Source organism: Porites lutea, chromosome 5, assembly GCF_958299795.1.
Source record: "Porites lutea chromosome 5, jaPorLute2.1, whole genome shotgun sequence".
Classification (NCBI taxonomy): domain Eukaryota; kingdom Metazoa; phylum Cnidaria; class Anthozoa; order Scleractinia; family Poritidae; genus Porites; species Porites lutea.
This window is the reverse complement of record NC_133205.1, coordinates 16586678-16607363: the sequence shown is the minus strand read 5'-3', so window position 1 is coordinate 16607363 and position 20686 is coordinate 16586678. Positions and strand designations below refer to the sequence as shown.

Genomic DNA, 20686 nt, shown 5'->3' with positions numbered 1-20686 from the left:
GAAATATTATCCAATTTCATTATGCGACTGTATCATGATCATATTTATTTTTGTTTATAACTTGTAAGCGCATAATTATTATTATTATTATTAAAATTATTAAAACTGCAGTTGCACCTAACTCATTCTACTCAAAAAGGTACTTTGCGCGGGAATTTGACACCTGGTAAGGACGGACAAACCATCAGTGAACCTATCGTTTCTCGAGCTTCTGCAGTGTTTAAGGCGAAGAAATGGCACAATGGCCAGAGCTTACTTCAGCTACAACAAATCAAGGACTTTTCCTTTATTTATGTTGTGGCTTTTGGTAGCTTGCCAGGCCGTGTCAAAACCGTTTTGACTTTGAAATTTGGAGTTGTGCAAATTCAAACAACAAAATAAGAAAGGCTACCTACAACTGGAAGTGCGAATGGAAATTGGCAGGGTATAGACACGACAACAGAGTATACTGAGACACGACACAAAAATTGAACGAATCGTTTCAGAAGAAAAAGTTTAGAACTCTTTTCTCACAAATCCCACAGATTCTTTTATAAAATTCAACTCTATCGCTCCGATAGTCAAGAGTTTTATTGCTTGTCCATTTTGGTATTGTGTGTTACTAAGATATCTGTGTTCTGGAGAGCGAATAGATTTTTTACTGTAAAAATATGCATCCTTTTTATCCTTCAGGGCATGTGAGGTAAATTGGGCTCTGTGATACGTACAGACGACTTCAATCGTTGCTGTTTGACGAATTTTTTCCCGGCTTGTGGTAAGCTTAGCTACACCTTCTTTATATAATAGTTCCTATCTAACAAGGAAAACCAACAACAGAAAAGAATGCAATAGCCATGTAAAAATTGTCAAGACTCAACGGGGATCAGGTTGCTTATTATACACAACGGTCGAGTAAGTTTCATATGAATTTCAAACAAAAAAATTCGGTCGCCTCTGAATGACTGTTTTGTAGTTAATCTGTACACAACTTTTGAATGTACAATAACAATCCAAATACCCTTCAGAGTAGCTTCGATCTGCGCATTTTAGTGTCGACGGATCGGATCGGATTTCTCATAGTAAGTAACGGTTGAGTAAGTTTAATACAAATTTAAAAAATTATGCGATCGCCACTAAATGACTGCTTTGTAGTTAATCTGTATTTAGCTTTGAATGCACAATAACAATCCAAATACCCTGCTGGCAAAGTACCTTCAATCTGTACATTTTAGTAAATAGAAGTGTTAAAGTCGTTTTAAGGGCATTATTAAAAAAGCCAAACGCAACTTTTAAAAATAGACTTAAACATATCGTGGCAATTTCTAGTAAGTTTAGCACAGGATATGAGGCCTATACTGCCCCGATACATTTCAACATCTCATCCATATGAGGATTACATTAGACTGAATGTCTATTGACTATCTATAAATGAATCTGTTTTTAGCACGGCAATCATTGTTTTGATAAGCTACGACGCGAAATTTGTTCTTGTTAAGAGTCAGCGGGGACCATAAAATAGCCTAGAGATAGTGATGATTCATCAAGTAGACTTACTCAACGAAACTTGACTTTCATTTCTCGAGGTTTACACGAAAAGGTTTCACACTTTTTTGGATCCGAGAGGACTTCAACTATGTTTGAAAAATCTAGTTTCGTCGTCATTGTTCTTATCCTTTTTTCAAGCAGTTTTGCTAAAAGCAAACCTAAAAGTTTCGATTTCAAAAAATCACCGGCGCTTACGGTTCACAAAAAGCCTCAACCGATCGATCAAACATTTAACATCAACAACTGGGGCCTCGGAAAAGCTGATCGAAAACTGCTAACCGAGATGAAGAACAAAATTGACCACCTGTACCAGAAATCGACAAGCGCTAAAGGTATAAACTTTTTGCAATTTAATCAAACTTTCAGTTAATTAAAAGAGCGACTAATTGTGTGAGGTTTATTAATAGTGCGACTTAATGTTTGAGGCTTATTAATCAACTGGAAATTTTTCTTCCTTTGAGTTTGTCCGCAAGATGGTTGGGTTTACTACGGCAACTTCAGTTACCTCATCATCGACATTCGAACCCTGAAATGGAGCGATGCTCGACGAACATGTCAGATGCTTGGAGGAGACCTCGCTATAATAAAATCAGCTGCTGAGAATAACTTCATATTCACCTTGCTCAAGAAACAGAAAACAGTCACATTGCATGGTGTGTGGCTTGGTTTTGTCCGGAAGGCGGACAACAAATTCTACTGGATTGATGACACTCCACTGGCGAAAGCTTACACGGCTTGGGCAAGCCGCCAGCCAGACAGCGTGAGCGAAAAGTGTGGAAACATGCTTGGCTTGGCAAACAGCCTTGGAGGCAAGTGGAACGACCTATCTTGCGATTTCGATCCAAAGGCTTGGAAGTACGCCCCAGTTATCCTTTGCAAGAAAAAGCAAATTAGGTGACTTGCGTCCCAAAAGTCAAATAGAGTAGAGCACTTTGCTGTAATGCCATTTAATAAACTAAATAATTCGACGTCAATCAAAACTAACGATTTTGGGCAAGGACGGGGTACGTATACTTATTGTCATGAGAATTGTTTGTCAAATGAAGCTGCTTTAGATTGAAAATAAATAAATTAAAATCAAAAATAAAATGGCGGTTACACTTAAAAATGCTGTTCTTTCGTTGATGATCTTTATTTGCTACTTTTACTAATGGATCGTGTGTCTTTCAGTTGAAGGTAGATCACTATTTCTCGACACAGAAGGATAATAGGGATCTCAGGCTAGCGACACTACGAAAACATGATTATCAACACGAGTTGCCTGCTACAATAAGCGCCCAGAAAATTAATAAGGATATAACAAATAAACGAAAAAAGCTTTCTTGTATTAACACAAAAATGTTTTGATAGTTTGACCACCTGCCACGAATCAAACTTGAGAAAAGAGTAAGTAATGTATAGGCCCAGTGTCCTACTGTTTATTATTATTATTATTATTATTATTATTATTATTTTGTTTGTTTGTTTTTGTTTTGTGAGGAGCCTTTTTATTAGCCCGAATTTCATCCGATTACTTCGAGTCGTTATTAGCTCCCTCAGTGACGTCTGAATCGACCGGCCGTCAGTGCTGTCCAGTGACGTCACTACTACTTTGCTTTAATTCATGCAAAAAGTAAAACACGATTTTCAAGTGGCAAACGAAGAAATATCTTGTGGAAATGTCGACAGGATACAGAATTGCTTTACTCTTTTCGATCGTAATTCATGTCAAACGTTCAAACTATCAACTGCATGCAGTAGTGCATGAATAACTCTGAAACGGTTGTAATTCAGTAATCAAACTCGGTCGCAATCACGCAATGAAATAAATACACACACTCTAAAATCGAGATTGCTCCGAATATCTCAATTTAAGAAAACGTTTTCTTATTTTACGAGAATTTAAAACAAATCATAGGATAAGAACTCTTTTCTCTGTAATTTAAACAGGTAGATTTGAATTTACGAGAACAAAATCGTATTCTATGATTTGTTTTAAATTTTTTTTCTTAAAATAAGAAATCTCGATTTTAGACACACGGAACACTTAGTTCAAAAACACAACAATTTCCTTCTAATTGAAAAGAAGCTATTTGGTCCTTAACAAAGAAAAAAGAAAACAATGAAACAAGAAAGGAAAGCTAACAGCATCATTACACTTGACGGCGAAAATAGCAAGAAGGTCGAATTATAATATTGATCTCATAAAACTTCGCATAAACAAATTCACTGCGAAAACCACAAAGCGTCCCTAAATGAAAAACCAACCGACTTAACATTGAACTTAACATTGAACAGGATAAAAAACGCAAAGCCTCGTTAATCAAGCAAGAAACTGAATGAATTGAATGATTTTGCTCCTTTTTTCTAACTCCTTGTATTTCGGAGTAATTCAGTTAGGGGGAGTCTATTAGACGCGAGTGTTTATTAGAGAAGGGCGTCTAATAAAATTTTAACAGCGTAGAGGGCGTGTTTATTAGATAAGAGGCGTTTATTTGGGAGTTGGCATCAATTTTACGATACCGAGAACACCTCGTTCCCAGGGTCCTTTCACCGAGAGCTAGTAACTAGTGATTGACATAACGAAAGTGCATTCAAGGCCTGTGTGCAGGTGTTTTCCGGAGGAAGAGGGGGATTGGAGAGCACTGTAATCCCATTGGTTTTTGCTGCATGAAGTTTTTCTTCCCCTCCCCTCTCATTTCTCACGACCGAATCCGCCTCTACTTTTAAAAACTGAGAGGTTGGGTGCCCGAAAACATACGCCAACACTGCAAGCTAAAATGCGCTAATCTCGGCTTTCATCTCATAAAGGTCTCCTCCGCCTGGGTGGGTTTCTTTTGGTTCTCTGCCGCCTTTCGAATTAACACTAAAGTCTCACTGGACCCTTATATTAGTTCTGGTTAGTTCAGTTCCTAAGATTTCTTTGGGGAACTACTTTAAGCGTTTGAAACTGTTCCGCTGGTTTGACAACTTGGGAACGCATGCGCATCACCTCAAACGGGCTCCTGAGCGTTCAGACAATTACTACACAGAAATCTTTTACAGTCGAAACAGCGCTCTTTTTACTTGCAAAGCCCGTAACTGATCTCACCACTATCGCCACTTTGTTGAACAGTGAGAAGACTGAGCAAGCTATTGTGAAGAAAACTGGTCGTTAACCGATCGAATCTGTTTCCTTCATGCAGGAATGACAATTTGTGGAAGATAGGATTAACTCTGAGTAGTATGAGCTAGAGATCATCCCGGAACGTCCCAGTCAGCTTCAGCCATTGTCAGCCTAGTCCCTAGGCATTCTCTCTTGCCCCGTTGTCGAGCCGAGAACGCCTAGGGACTTGGCTGAGCCATTGTATAACCGGGGAATCAGGGAACCACAAAAGGCAAACTAAGCAAAGAACCTCCGGGCTAAATGTACTGTTATTCTTTCGACTCATTTATAAGCTCTGATAATCAGATAGAGGCAGTTCGCGGGTAATTATGGTCGACTAAAGCGGCAAAGAGACCATGGAGGGCACATATAAATGTAAAACCGCGTAACACCTAAGCTTAGATGAAGGAACGGGGAATATGAGTATATATTTTCAAAGCTAGAATCTCAACCGACAATGAACGTAAGCCATTATAGTACAAGGAATCAGTGAGAGTTAATTTTCGCTTGCACCATTTGCGATATAGAAAGGGCCACACTCCACAACATTATTTGCATCATAATGCTGTCTGCAATTCTTGCTTATCCGTGGCCATTTTAAGGAATTTCTCACTAAGCTGCAGTACAACGTTATAAGGTGAAGGAAGCTTGCAAATTGAGATCGTCAAGTTCATTTTATTCAAAAAGTAGCTTATTTCTTTAAAATATTTACATAAAATTTTACAGCATTGAAGTAGTCTCACTAAAGTCTTTATCATTATCACTTACAATTCTCGTGACAAAAGAGCTAATTAATTCTATTTCTCTTAGATTTCCAGTTCCCATTATTTTTTACGTATAAATAAATTAACATTTTAGCATTCTGTCAGGAAATATCTTTAATTTAAAATATTTAAATATTCAAGTTTCAATGTTCAGTAACACTGACTGAGACAACTTGATTCCGATAGATAACAGCTCAGTATGTTCTTAAAAAGTGTCTTCTTTTTCACCTTGAGGTAAAAAAAATATTCTTCCACTTTTTGCACACTGTCGCGCGAAGCTGTTCTTGCTTTTCAGTATATGGATGAAATAGTGAAGTGTAATGATTCAAATGAATTATTTAACGAAGCACCGTTATTTGCTAACGATTACTTGTCAATACATTTTATTTTAGTTTTCGTTTTTTTTTTCAAAATGAAATTTGTTACCTTCTTCGTTTTCTCTCTGGCTTTGCCTTTTCTTGGTAACGGACAATCGAACGACCGTTAACAAGACCAGCTAAAAACAAGTATTTATATTTCTCCGTTTCAATACTATAAAAAATTTTCGTTTCTTTTCAGAATTATTTGCTGCTTGTTAAGAACAGCGTTCTAACAACTAGGAAAATCTACGTGGTTGCCTTTATACTAAGGCGGACAAACTGCGTTCTGCAATCAGGGGATCGTTTCCAGCGCTCAGTTTTAACAGCTATAGGCATTTTGTTGAAAAAGGCCTCCGGGATCAAAGGGCGGTGGATCAGTTCTTCGGTTCATCTCGCTCAAACACAGTCGCCTTTCTTAAAGCGGACTGACAAGCTGAACTTGTATAGTCAAGAAATCCTTTCATTACAGCAGGAGTGAACAATGGAACAGAACCAGTCTTTAGTTCACCTCGCTCAACCACAATCTCCTTTCATAGGTGGGCAAACCGAGTTTCTGCTTCTATATCAGGGGATCGTTAACTAAGAAAACACCTCACAGCCCATCACATTCAGTACAGTACCAGGGGTATCATCTTCTCCACAACGTCACCGGGACGTTTTTGGCGACGGCCTGGTCTCATCGTAGCTAGAATAATCCTCTTGTATTGAGCATGGTATATTCTGACACGTGCCATTCAATGACCCGTATTTGGGAGGGGTCGTGGGCTCATACATTAGACACGGGCTTTTGGATGATCCAGTTGTCTTAGAGCAGCTTGTGCTAACTGAGGCAGTCTTACTGAGGAGCGCATCTTGAACGGTCACGTCTACCACAGCGCCATCTTGCAATAAGAAATTGCAATAGTTAGGAAACAGGTAAGAATATCGAGCAAGCGGTCCTCAGCATGCATTCTTCTAAACATCCATTTCATAACCTGTCATTTTGCAAGGGTTACAAACGTCAAGAGAGGGAAGAGGAGGGGGAGGGATGGCTAAACGCACATTTCTTATCCCCTAAAGCCAGTGTACAGAAAAATCACAGGATGATAACAAAAAGGAAAGGCCAGAGGAAACAGTAAACATTGCTTTTCGTTAAACGTGTTTCACCAGTTGAGCCTTAGATGAAGAATACCCTCACAACCGAAAGGCACTTAACTGGCCTCTTACTACTGTTGAGAATCAATCAACGGAGAGGAACGGTGACAGGTGAACTCATTTTCAATCTTAGAGTCAAGGAAGGAAATATAAACGCAATCAGTTACAGGTGATTTTAAAATGGCCAGGTAGTACCAGCGGACCCTTCGTGGCTAGAAAGGCAGATGAATACTCTGGCAATTAAAATTAAAGATACACTCTTGTGTTTGATTCTACTGTCACATATAAAACCTTTTAACAGAGAATGCAAACGAATAGCACTTGACTTTCACTGGAAATTTGTCTAAAAGCGATTCCCCACTTTATAAACGAGAAGGGGACTGGAACCGAAACGAGTCCCGCTATTGGTTCTGGGATCGTTAGAATCGGTCAGCGATTGGCCAATTTTTTCCCCTCTGCCTAGTGACAGTCCCAGAAGTCTTTGCGAAAAATAGCTCGCCCCAGTTTCCTCGTTCCAAAAGTGACAAATGCAGCTTAGAAATCACGGCAAAAGGTTGAAAGGTTTACGTTACCTTCTTGAAGTTATATTGACCGCTTTCCACAAAATAGTGTCACGAGTTATTACTGCTTTTCAAATTCACCCGATGCTTCGCCTACTCTTAAGTTTGCACCAGGGACTGGAATGAATTCAGTTACAGTGAATGGTGAAAAATTGACTAACCTTTAAAATCACCTTTAAATTCACCAATCTTTGTCTTAAGCATTGTTAAAAGAACCAGCAGAGAAATAATAGTGGCTCCACCGGTGACAACTACCATAACTTCTCTGTAGTACAGATCACATTTAGGGCAACATGCTCTGAAAAGAACCATGGAGCTAATTAATTAAATCGACCTTGAACAATTAAAGGGGTTATTGTCACGCTATTTGCTACTGAATAAAAAGTTAAAACGCGTCTTCTCATAAATTAAATTCTTAAATGGTCCAGTTTTGTTATTTAAAACTCTATTAACCGTAAATCCTCTATTAAGCCCTCCGGGGGGCTTATTTTTTCCAAGCACTTTTGATGGGGGGAGGGGGCTCAATAGAGACGGGGGGGGCTTATTTAATGCTCCTGGTCAGCCATATTTCTTTCATGCCCCCCCCCCCTCAAATTCCACCCAACCGCTACCTAATAAAAAAAATGAACGGTCCCTAAAAAAAGACAACTGCGAGTTTTCAGGGGTGTAGCCGGGAACTTTCTAGCAATACGCACATTGTTCCAAATTTTCCCCAACTACGTTTCCCAAATCGTGTTCACGCGGGTAACTCGATTTTCTTTGCGCTATGAATCAGTATGCGATTCATAACGCAATATTGAACGTAGGACCGTGTTTTGCAGGCCACAGTTAAAGCCTTCGCATTTTCTTCAGCAACCGCTTAATTCACCTCGGTTTTTTTTCTTTGCAATGTTCCTCTATTTTCTTTTTGTTTTTATAGTACGTAGGGTTATTTTTGGACAAATAGCTACGCCCCTGAAAATGTTTTGAAACAATTTCATACATCTATTCCGTCAACACTACAGTTCTAAATCATTCTGGCATAGAAATTCGGAGGAAAAGTTAAAATAACTAGTATTAAGTAAAAATGAGTTTTGATTTCACACTCGTACATGTGTGGATGATGATGATGACCGACCCCAGTCGGCAAAGCTGTGGTGTTTCCACTCCCTGGACTGTGCATACCTCCATGGCTGAAACCACATCATGGATGAGAATAGCAAAATGCAACATGTATTGAAGTCAAAAACGCGCCGGTTAAGCAGCAACGATCAGCAAATAGCAAAGGAAGGCATATTGTGAAGCAGTGAGGTATGTTTTGCGGTTACCAGCAAAGTGCAGCCAAGCAGAATCAATAGCATCAAGATTACAAAAAATAGTTACTAAATAAAATAACAATTATCCTTATTATCCTGACCTGCCTAGTTTAAGAGCTTTTAAGCTCTGAGGCCTGACCTGAGCTGTCTATGATGTGACCGAAAGAATAAATGAAATCGAAAGTCTAAGACATTACAAGAGTTGAAGTTGACGTCAATTCATAGCGGACAGTATGAATCTTCAACGGCATTTAGAAATCATCGATTCCGTTTGTGTCGAAACTGCGTGACATTACAAGAAAACGCCATGTTAGGAAAGTTCAATGGTGGAAAATCTCAGGGTCATAACTTCACGGAGACGAGGTGCCATTATGGCCACTGTAGAAACAACAAAAACAAAAACAACAACAACGTGCACTGTCACGTTTCCGTGTCCAAGGAAACCAAGCGATGCGCGGTCAAGGCGTGGCAGACCAAATACGTTCAGATTCAAAGCCAACACATTCACATCGGACAGTCGTTTTTATCAACATCAACCTTAACTGTACGACTTCCAAAATATTTTTTTCTTCGCACAGTGAGTTGGGCATGGTTTTTCATCCTTTTCTGGTGTAACCCAAAAAGGCGGCTTTCTTGAAGGAAAGAATTTATGTGGCGACAAGAGACGACTAGAGTTTCAAGCCATGATCGAGGAGCTCCTTATTCTCAATCCCATGGCATTAACTTTGCTTTTACTGGGATGGATTTACTGTCCAAGACGGACACTCACCAACGGGTCCAAGAAGTCGTTTTTGTTGCTTCATGTTGACCGCATGTACCTTATTGGTACTATTTTCGCGTTGTCATAAGACAACAACAGGGACAGTGGAATTGAAATTCCTTACGCGTGGATGCCTACAATAAGACAACATAGCAAACGATCTCTACCACAGTGGATCGCTGAGGGATCAGTTTCTTCCTCTCACAATGCCAACAACGCTTTTGGATCGAAACCCACCAACCATGAGCGAGGTTTCTGATACACCAATCACTAACGACCACGGTGGTACAAATAGTTCGACTCAGTAAATCAACACTATCGCCTAATGAAGACCTGCAGTGTGCGGTCGAAACGTCGTGATCAATATCAAAGTGACAATCGTGAGACAAACGATAAAACTAAACCCTTTATATTTTCGCGTTGTTCGTGATTGTAAAAAAAATCGCGAAATCAAAGACCCGCGAAAATAAATCCTCGCGAAATTTAATACCTACATAGGAAATTCAAATCAAAATTAACTTGTAATAGCACAGCATATACAGGATTATGTATTGACAAATAAGCAAATTGCTAACTGGTTTTACTGGTAAGCTCCATTTTGTATCTTCAGTTGTGAAATAGCTTTGGTTTGCAAAGATTGCATACATTGCTTGTTCCAGTTTATCAAGAAATTTTTAAAGGGTCAGACTATTTAAAAAAATAAATGAAAAGGAGAACGCTTAAATCGAGAAATTTGATGCAAATGATGTGCAAAATGCTACGCACACGAGTCTTTCGCGTATTTTTGTACATTGATTTCGTTGCGTACAGCGCTGCGTTCAAGCAGTGTTAGGTATGTAGCCGGTCTTTTGTGCAAACATTGCACACCAGATTTGCGACAGCGTTGCGCACAAAGTAAGTTACGCCCAACGTTATACAATGTTGCACAATTATTGACACTATATTGTTCACTCGTTTGACAATATTGAGCTCAACGTTTCTCCCAGTGCTATACATGTAAAATTTTGCACAAACGTAGTGCACTGTACTTCACATATTTGTGCAAAAAACTGTTTTTCATAATGTTGCACAAAATATTGTGCAAAATTCACAATGCATTACGTTGCACGTAACGTTATACAAACTGTTTATCACAATGTTGTGCAGTGTTTGCAAAACGTTAAACACAACGTTGTACAAGCCATTGTCGACAATGTTACGCTCAACCTTGCACACAGTGTTATTTAGTGTCGCACAAATGTTGTATACTCTATTGTACATAGTAATGTCGAACCTGTGGTTCACAATGTTGCGCAAAATGTGAGCAGAATTCACAATGCATTACATTGCACGCAACGTTATACAAACTGTTTATCACAATGTTGTGCCGTGTTTGCAAAACGTTAAACACAATGTTGTGCAAGTAGTTGTCGACAATGATACGCTCAACCTTGCACGCAGTGTTATCCAGTGTCGCACAAATCATAGTTATGCAAAATGTTGTGCACTATATTGTATATAATAGTCTGCAACCTGTGGTTTACAGTGTTGCGCAAAATGTGAGCAAAATTAAAAAATGTGCAGTGTTCTGCAAAGTATTACACGCACAAACTGTTGTTGACAATGCTGCGCTCAACGTGCACACAATGTTAAAAAAAATCGCAAAAGTGTTGTGAACAATGTTGGAAACAGTATTCGACAAACTGTTTTTCACTCTGTTGTACAAAAAAAGGGTACAACGTTGTCTCATGTACCATAGCTTCCTCTGCCTAGGTCTTTTAAGTAAATGGACTGTCTAACTGACTACAATTTACGATTTGTCCTCTAAACTATTATACAGTTATATTATATTGTCACATGAGTATACACGCCCTTTCACTCACAACGGCAAGTTGTCAAAAATTATATACTTACTCTCCCAAAGAATTGCAAGGATGAAATATCTGGATCAGCTGAACTGCGATTCCATTGGATAATTTATCGGTAAAACTCATGGCTCCATACACAAAGGCACCTGTTTCCTGTCAAATCCGAAATAACAATATTAGAACATTTTATGTGCAATATGCTGAATTCAAAACACTTTGATTCGGTCGTTGCCCATAAATTTATGAGATAGTGTTAAAGTTAGATAGTGCTAAGGATATGAACAACACAAGAGGGAAAACAGACTATGATCAGTTTGCTAAACTTGAAAACGTTGACGCAAATATTTCAAGTTGCAATCCGTTTCCATCCGGGCCATCGAAAGGCAAAGACATACACATTTAGTTGAGGTTTAGTTGCAGTGTAATTTTAAATGAAACTAAACCTTTATGTCAGGGTTATCTTTGATTCTCGTGGCAAAACATCATGACATACAGCAAAAACGCGATTAAGAACCTTGCATTTTCCCACGTTAGCCTAAACAGATTCTTACATAAATGGTAAGTAGCAAAAAGTTAGGCTATTTAGGTTCTTAAATAGGTTCTTATATTGTGAAGAAATGAATACATTGTAGCGAAGAGTATTTAGAGGCATTCAGCTAATTCCTTACGCAAAACCTGCATACGGTGCATTACATTGCAGTTGGGAGTAATAAGGACCCTCATGTCTCCAAAGAAGATACTGAATGCTGACCTATCTTGTTTGCCCAAGTGTAGAGATTTTTTAATATAGATTTTAGAAAACAAAGAAACTGTTTCAAATTTTAGGGTTAACAGTTTCTTGCATAGAGGGGGCCTAACTGGCAAATCTTAGCATAACAGGTTCTAAAAAACGAGGTTCTTACTCGCGGGTTTTAACTGTAACTCATCTAAGTTTCCTATTACTTGTCTTATCACAACGCCTTCACCGGGCAAACACACGTACCACATTCTCTCCAATAAGATCTGCTAACATAGTCAGGGCAGTAACTAGAAGCGTAGATCCACCAACACCTAACAGCACTGACACTCCATATGTTTGTAAGAGGTGGCCCTTTTGAATAAACCACATCCATAAACTGTGGATAAACAAGAGAATATACCAAAAAGATCAGTGTGATACCACAGGAAGCCACAAAAACCCTCAACGATCAAATAGATGCGCTGTGTTGAATCAACGGGTCTTGTCTAATAAACACCCCACCCCACGCTTTTAAGTTTCTATTACACCCCCTTCTCTAATAAATGCCCCCCCTCCACCCATGTCTAAAAGACGCCCCACGTGACGCATGACGCGGGCACGCCCCGTGCCGCATGCTCTAAATAAGCTACTAGGAAAAAGCGAGGAAACGAAAATCATTCAAGTTATTCTGTCTCTAGCTCGATTAACAATATTGTCCACATTGCATCTTGTTCAGTAATGTCTATTTCATAGTAAGGATTTTGGCATCGAAGTTAAGATTCAAAGACGCATGACGCAGGCACGCGTTTACCCCGACACTTCACAGGAACGCTTCCTGTATAATTTACAACAGAAAAGATCACAGTCAAGGCTACTTTCTATAATGATAAAAGACGGCAGGCATACCTTGTGCCTGCAATTAAGAGAAGACCTAGAAAAAATGTTCCCTGAAAAAAGATACGAAAATAATAGTTCTTAACTGAGGTTGAAACATATACTTTTAAGTCATTCTAAGATTCCAATTTAGTTTATGGACGTTTTTACCAGAGTACGTTAAATAGACACGTCAGTGTACTGTTAGTTTAACTATTAAAATAGACTATACAAAAATGAGTATAATGTTGCTAGATAAAATTTAGGCTAGCTTATAAACTGGAGACAAAGCTGGCCAGCAGTCTCTCATACGAGATTATCAGGGGCACTCTAATACCTACATGTACAGCTGTGCCTGATAAGTTTTAACAGTTTCTATGTTGAGGTCAGGCCTTTATGTTCAAGTTGCTGCTCACAGCACGTGGTTCTAGGATTTTTGCTTGCCACCCTCCTCTCTCTTCGGTAAGTATAAAAAATGTATGTTAATTAGGTTCCACTGATTAGTAGTGTGATGGTGCCTCAGTGGACGCCACTCACAGAGTTGTCATGGTTACGAATTGCACTCGGCTGCAGTTCTCAGCTCCACCAGCTTCTCAATCACCTCCTCTCATGAGGATTATTTTTGTACACGATTTTAAATTATTAAAAGTATTTCAAGTTATATTGTATGCATTTACCTTTCTCCCATAGCACTTGTTTAGTGGCTTGGTTAGGAATGTTGAAAGAAAACCACTAACGTAGACAACCAAGGGAATTTTGGCAATGGTGTCCTAGAACCAATAACAAAACACGCATAAAAGGTTTTGGGAAAACTGCAATAAATTGACATTGGACTAAAAAATAACAAAAACAATAGCTGAATTTTTCAGTGGATTTTTTATAATAATAATAATAATAATAATAATAATAATAATAATAATAATAATAATGATAATAATAATAATGATGATGATGATGATGGAAGGGGGAGAGCAAAAGAGGACGAGAAAGTGGAAAAATATCAAGATCTCGCTAGAGAAATCTGAAAGATGTGGGGCATAAGGACAAAGGTGATACCCATAGTGGTGAGGGCATTGGGAACAATACCACTGAGGTTAAAAGAAAATCTGAGGACCATAACTGATTCAGAGATGTGCCCTTTTGGGGTCAGCAAGGATCCTTAGGAAAGTGTTGGAGATGTAGACCAGGGAGCAAAAGTAAAATGAAGGACGCTTCTTAGCTTCCCTAAAACAACTGGTTGTTGAAAAAATAGCAACGAATTGTAAAGTGGGAGGACAAACAATAACACTGATGAAGACAGCTGCTGATGTTCATGTTGTTAAAAGTGTTTGATTTTGATTTCTCAATATTAGAAGCTCATCACGTTTTGCACCTTCTTACGACTACCACTCATTCCCCCCTCCCCTTTCCCCCGATCAAACGCACAGTTCCCCTTATCTGCAATTATTACTATACTTGTCAATAAGAGCCAGGGCTGGGATTTTCCCTGCCCACGCAGCTATGAATACAAACACGTATATCACCCTACCAGACAGAACCAGAAGAACTTCCTCGCTGTTTAATTCCCTTCCTATTTTATTACATTTACATAGGGACTTGAAATCTCATGCTTGCAGCCCTGATAAAAATTAATTATACCTTGTTTAGAGACAATGTTTCCAAAGTATACATAGGAATGTAAACTTGTGTAATGTTGACAATGAGACGAGTACACATGTACAAAGCTGCCACCTGCCAAGAAAAAAAAAAAGAAGTATTAAAATGACCGTTTCATGTAAATATTCACCGTAAAGATAACCGATGCGAGGCCCAATTTTAGCAGCCATCATACATTCTCCCTTACGTAGTCTTTTTTATGCGCTTAGGAAGCAAGAATATCATTTTACAAAGCAAAACAAAAGTAGAGCCCGATATCAGGTTACTATTAAAAGCTATAACTTTATACAAGTGTCCTAGCACAAAACAGTCGTGTATCGCCTGTCCATGCATACCTGTTGTGCTTTGATTCCGGTAGAATAAAAAAAAAATGGATTAGATCAACTGACTCCTCGTTCGATTTCTAACTCTACCTTTATGAGGCCAAACTACAATCGGCATCAAAATTGTCGTGACATGGTCCTCAAATGGCGTAACTTTGGAGAACAAAACAATCGACACCCCTCCCCTCCAGTGCTCGACACTAACTTTTTTGGACACTACACGCGCAATGGGCTAGTGAGTGAAATAAATCACCAGCCCAGAACGACAAGCCACTGGTCCAAAAAAAAGTACCGGGCTGTTAGGAACCAGTCTTCTCCTCTTCTACAGGTTCGTCCTTTAACTGAAATAATACTATGTATATTCTGCCGGTGCAATAAAATGAAATAAAAGGAATAAAAGTTGCTCAGTTATTTTTGTTAGTTTTCTATTCTTTATTAAAACAGTTAATACAACAATTTTTATAAAAACCAATCCAACTTTAGAGGCAAAAAGATATCAACAGTAATAAAATGAATGGCTTATATATGCTGCTTTGTTTCTTGTCAGTCCAGAGTTCAAGAGGCAATCTGAATGTCATGTGTTGTAATTTTTAAAACTCAACAATTACTTCTAATATTCGTTATAATGAAGGCTACGAGTTCTAACTTTCACGGCTTGAAGGGAATGAAAATGACCAGTAACGTTTAGTTTATTGGTTCAGTTATACTGTGATCAGAATGATATTCTTGACTACAGGTCGAGCGTGGTTCCACAATCAAAAGGTGATCATATACAAATTCCCTTCAAGTTGGAGGCAAGTCTTTGAAAAGCTTCAAAGAGTAAAATTTCTTACAATTGCATTGTCAATGAAGGATATTGAACTAGGACTAAAAATTTCCATAGAAAGCTTTCCTTCCATTAAGTTGCACTCGGTAGGTTGATAATATGTTTGTTTGAGTCAAAAGACCATTGAACAGGATGCTTTCTCGAAGGTAAGTTGTTAAAAAAAGCTTGAAATCTTCTTCATTCCTGATCCTGCCGTAAATTATGTGCACAAAAAAACTGCAATATGTCCAATGGGGCTAACCCGACTTTGATGACAGCTCTTACCCAGGCCCCTACTTTACTGAGTGAAATGAAAACGACCACGTAGTTGCATTACCAACATGGTGTCTGTTTAGCGAGTCAATACTAAGCTATGATACCTCCACTATATGAACAGTGAGTCCTTTGGTTTACATTTGATACTCAAGCTAAAAAATTAATTACTGATAAAGCATTAGAAAAAGAACTGCAGTAAGCTACTGGTCTAGGGGCTAGTAGGAGGACACTCTTTAATACTAGCCCAGCGTAAATTTTCACTAGTCCTGGGCTAGTGGACTAGTGCTAGTGTCAAGCACTACCCTCTCCTATTCATTCAAAGTTGAGCCACAAGTAGCTAAAACAGTGGCACAAAAATGCATGGCGGGTGGGGTTGGGGGAGGGATGTTTTACTGTAACTGACCTAATAAATGCCCAGGGCATCTATTTAATTCTAGGGGTCCAAGCAGGGGTGTTTAGAGAGAGGCATTTATTCTCATTACTGTAACAAGCTCAACAAACCTAATATGCCTTCAGTGAAAATATCAAGAGAGTTTAAAAATAGCAGAATATCCACTCCATCAATTAATTAATACGCCAGTCTAGGCTGTCTAAAGATCCATATTGACCTTTCAAATCCCGATATCAATGTCAGAATCTTCACTCAGGGTTATTGTGTTGCTATCTTTAGTCTATCCTTACTCTGAACATGACATTGAACAAGATGAAAAATGCAAAGTCTCGTTAATAATCAAGCAAGAAACTGAATGAATCGAATGAGTTCACTCCTCTCTGGTAATTCCCAGTATTTTGGAGTAATTCTCACAGGGGGGCATCTAATATGATTTTAACAGCATAGAGGGGGCGTTAAACACATGGGAGGCATATATTTGTAAATGGGCATTTATTAAGTCATTTACAGTATTTTCTTTTTTTAAAGTTTGCAAAATGTTAGAGAGGCCGCTTAAAGTAAAAAGTGTCTCAACTAATTTCGCCGCCGATTGTAACTGAAAATTTGATTTAAGAAGTCCCATCTTTTTCAAATTGCTTTAAAAAGAAGTACAGTACATGTAATATATCTTGCACACATCTTTCCAAAGAAGCCCCATATGGAAATTTTTGTAATTATGAGGTTACCAGCTAGAGATGTAAAGGGTTAGAACCTCTTTCTTAACCTCTGATCCATACTTCACTCTTTATTGCTAGCAACCTTAAACTTCTAAATAACGTTACAAAGCCAAAAAAAATAACTTCTTATGTTACCATGCCAAAAACAGTCTTGTTTATGCAGCCTTTTTTCTTGCAGCATTAATTCTTTATGTAGGCTGGGTTTTTTTACAAACCTGATAAAACTGTTTTTCTTTAAACCAGTGGATCCAATTGTCTGCCCTTCTTTTACTGCCTTTAACTGCTACTTGCCCACTGAATATACAACTTCTTGGGGGTTCTTTAAGTCCAATGTGAAAAATAAGCATGAAGAGAAGACCTGTTCCCACCACAATAAATACAACATACTGAAAAAAGAAAATAAGAAAATACAACTATGAGTAAAAATGGAATTTAGGATGTGCTTCTGTCTTGTTTTTTATTATTGTTTGCTTGTTTGTTTGTTTTTTCAATGTACATGTACTTCCTCAATGATAAAATCTTTTTTATGTACATGTACCTCCTATGAAACAGACAGATCTATTAGGACGACAGTCAAGGCAAGTGTAACAAAATTTTGTGGTGACTGTCTTTTCTTTTATCTTCGTCGGGATAACACAGATGGGAGAATTCAGACCTTGATTAAAACAATCTAACACATGCTTTTGCAAAACAAGATAAAGATAAAAAATTGAACATAAATAAAATTATTAATAATAAATAAATAATTGTATTATAAAAAATAATAATAATAATATTTATTAAATAATACTAATAATAATAATAATAATAATAATAATAATAATAATAATAATGAGAAGATTTTTACACCCACACCTCAAAAAGAGTCCATGAATCAATACAGGTCTAAGAGTTCACTCATTTTAATTCAACTAAGGCCCCAGCACCTAAAAAACCATATATACTTAAATCTTCAGCTTAAGTACATGATTACTTTTGGCAAGTGTTGTACATATATGACTCACTAGAAGTACTTGTAAAAGCTAAATCAACAAACCGTAAATATTGTTGAATCAGAAGGATCAAGTTTTGATGAGCCTCCACCTTCAGTGGAAATAAGAACCCAGGTCACCAAGAAAACATAAATGTTGGATGAAACTGTGCAAGCATATCTGTGAGAGACAAAAAAGGACATAAAGACAGAATCCATCAAGAAATTGAGTAAAATTTAATTTTCAGTGGACAAAAATCTTGTTCCAGAATATTTTAAATAATAAAGCATTCTTTTTTATAACTTTTCAAGGGCTGTAGAAGTAATAATTTATTAGTTATCTGTAATAACATCCAAGACAATTTTTTTAAGGGGGCCCGCAAAAATAAATACCAAATTTAACAAGAATTGAGAAAACACAGTTAAAATCGTCATGCATAAGATTTCATCTTGTGAAATTAGAAGCTTTTGAGGTTTGTTTTTTCGAGCTCTTACAGTGTGTAAGAACTTTTTTTTGGAATTATTTCATATAACTTATTACATTTATAGCCCTCAAAAAAAGTAAAAAAGCATGCAGTATGCTTGAAATTATGAATTCTGGTACAAGGTTTTTGTCCACTGAAAGTTAAAATTACTCAATTTCCTAATGCATCCCGTCTTAATTTTACTATAAAACTACTTTCTAAAGCAGATAAACAAAAAGAGGAATGAATGAACAATGTAATTTACAGCACTACTCGATCTTAAATACTTCCCTTGGGTTTAACATTTATTTAGGAGACACAAATGGATTTAAAGACCAGCTTCAATGTTTCATCAGAATAAACAAAATATGCAATTTTGGGGAACATTGGACCAGTTGCTAGGTAATCCAGGGTAGGGGTATTCTTGCATATTAAAGACTTTGAGTATTATGTAATGACTAGGCCTCAGGGTTTGAAATTATCAAAACTTAAAAATTTTACTTTACAAAACCAAATTAAAACTTTTCGGGACAACATTGCACGCGATTTAAATTCAACGGCGATTTCACAATATGCAACACTGAAGATGACTGATGTATCGTCGAAACATGTCTGGTAAATTAAAGAAAGTTGTTATGTTTATGTGGCTATCTATATTGCTGCTGTTATCTAGACCTTTCAGGATATTCAGAATTCGTGCCTAAGGACTTCTTCAACACTACTGCCAATCAGATATCCTCATCTCACTTTTGGTGTGTTAAACTCTTGGGAAGGGGAAGAGGAACACTTAATTCACATATAAACAGGGATGTGACACTGAAAAGGGTACATAATTGCACTACATAGGGTCATGAATTGAATGGTTTTGGTCTTAAATAAGGTCAGGGTTTAGGGGCTTCAGCGGCATACACAGTGCTCAAAGCTAACTAGAGATAAGTGTATTGCAGGACCTCGCAAAGCTCAGGACTGACTCAAGACAGGGGCCAAAATAAGGTTTACTGTAAGACACCCATAACCAGTGACTATGAGCATTGCTCCAACAAGAGGGGCTGGTGGGGGGGGGGAATTGGCGGCAATAACAGCTGTCTGGGAATGCAAGCCAATTATCATGTTCCAAAGGGGAAGGAGGCCACGGCTTCTGATAGGTGGAGGGGAAAAAAGTCAAATTTCGAGGGATTTCAAGGACAAATTCGCGGAAAAATAGGCCGATTTAGCGGGAATTTTCAGCCACATTTAAGTTATCAACTATAAAGACATGGTTTACTCAAGTAAACTATTTAAATTACCTAATAGCATTTAGGGTGACTTTCTCATTTTCTTTATCAGTAAGTTCTGGAATCAAGCTTAAATGAGAAATTTGCGTAGATGCCCAGCCAAACTGGAAAATCACAATAAATGGAACATAGTAAATAAATAGCGCCCAGGTCGATGAGTTTTCGCAGCCAATGCACAGATTGAAAACGAACGGAAATGAACACGCTACGCACGAAACTCCAACAAGGTGCCAGATTTTTCTTCGGCCATATCTGCAGTCCCCAGTTTTATCGGATTCTATTCCAACGAAAGGCGTGGCGAGGGCATCGGCGATTTGTCCAATCAACAGCAAAGTTCCTGCAGCCACGTTTGAGAATTCTACAACCTTGTGAAGGTAGACTAGCAAGTAGGTAAACCACATTGAGGCACACAAGTCATTTAGAATATGGCCAACCCCGTAACAAATTCTTGTTCTCCATGTCATTTTTGGTTTTCCTTCGATACAACGGGCCATTGTAACTGAAGTCTATGTCAAAAAAGGGTAAGACGAGTTAAAGACCTTATAAAAATATATGAAAACACCGCATTAAAGCTTACGTAAGAAATTCTAGATCTGTACGTGTCACGGAAATTATAAAACTTAAGTCAAATGTGTGGACTGTCTCACCTGTATTTAACGATCGCCAAGGAGTAAAATGTTCTTGTATTCTTTTCGTTTCAAGTAATCAACTCAACTACCCTCATTTCTCTAATTTAAAAACTTCATTTCCTTCGTAGAACTGGTCAATCACAAACTCTGAACTCTTCAATCAAATGAATTTTATTTATAATTTCGCACCGAGATCACGTGAATGTGAGTCATATGATGAACAA

The 20686-nt window shown here is 37.9% G+C and overlaps 2 protein-coding genes across 5 annotated transcripts; one reads left to right on the top strand and one right to left on the bottom strand.

Annotated features, from left to right (window-relative positions):
* Positions 1-1612: 1612 nt before the first annotated feature.
* LOC140939168 (lithostathine-2-like) lies at positions 1613-2587 on the top strand. Its single transcript, XM_073388728.1, has 2 exons — positions 1613-1856; positions 1986-2587. The coding sequence occupies exons 1-2, from the start codon at positions 1613-1615 to the stop codon at positions 2420-2422; spliced, it is 681 nt and encodes a 226-aa protein (XP_073244829.1). The 3' UTR covers positions 2423-2587.
* A 2716-nt stretch (positions 2588-5303) lies between these two features.
* Positions 5304-20618, bottom strand: LOC140936926 (major facilitator superfamily domain-containing protein 12-like). Of its 4 annotated transcripts, none has more exons than XM_073386430.1 (12): positions 20481-20618; positions 19846-20339; positions 18162-18276; positions 17341-17511; positions 14597-14689; positions 13636-13728; positions 12992-13032; positions 12350-12482; positions 11414-11520; positions 8557-8637; positions 7627-7763; positions 5304-6652 (listed from the first exon to the last, which is right to left on the bottom strand). In XM_073386430.1, exons 2-12 carry the CDS (start codon positions 20325-20327, stop codon positions 6417-6419), a joined length of 1689 nt encoding a protein of 562 aa, XP_073242531.1. In that variant the 5' UTR covers positions 20328-20339; positions 20481-20618; the 3' UTR covers positions 5304-6416. The 4 variants fall into 4 exon arrangements, with proteins under 4 accessions (XP_073242531.1, XP_073242532.1, XP_073242533.1 ...); XM_073386431.1 differs by having other exon boundaries at positions 7639-7763; XM_073386432.1 differs by lacking the exon at positions 8557-8637.
* Positions 20619-20686: the final 68 nt, after the last annotated feature.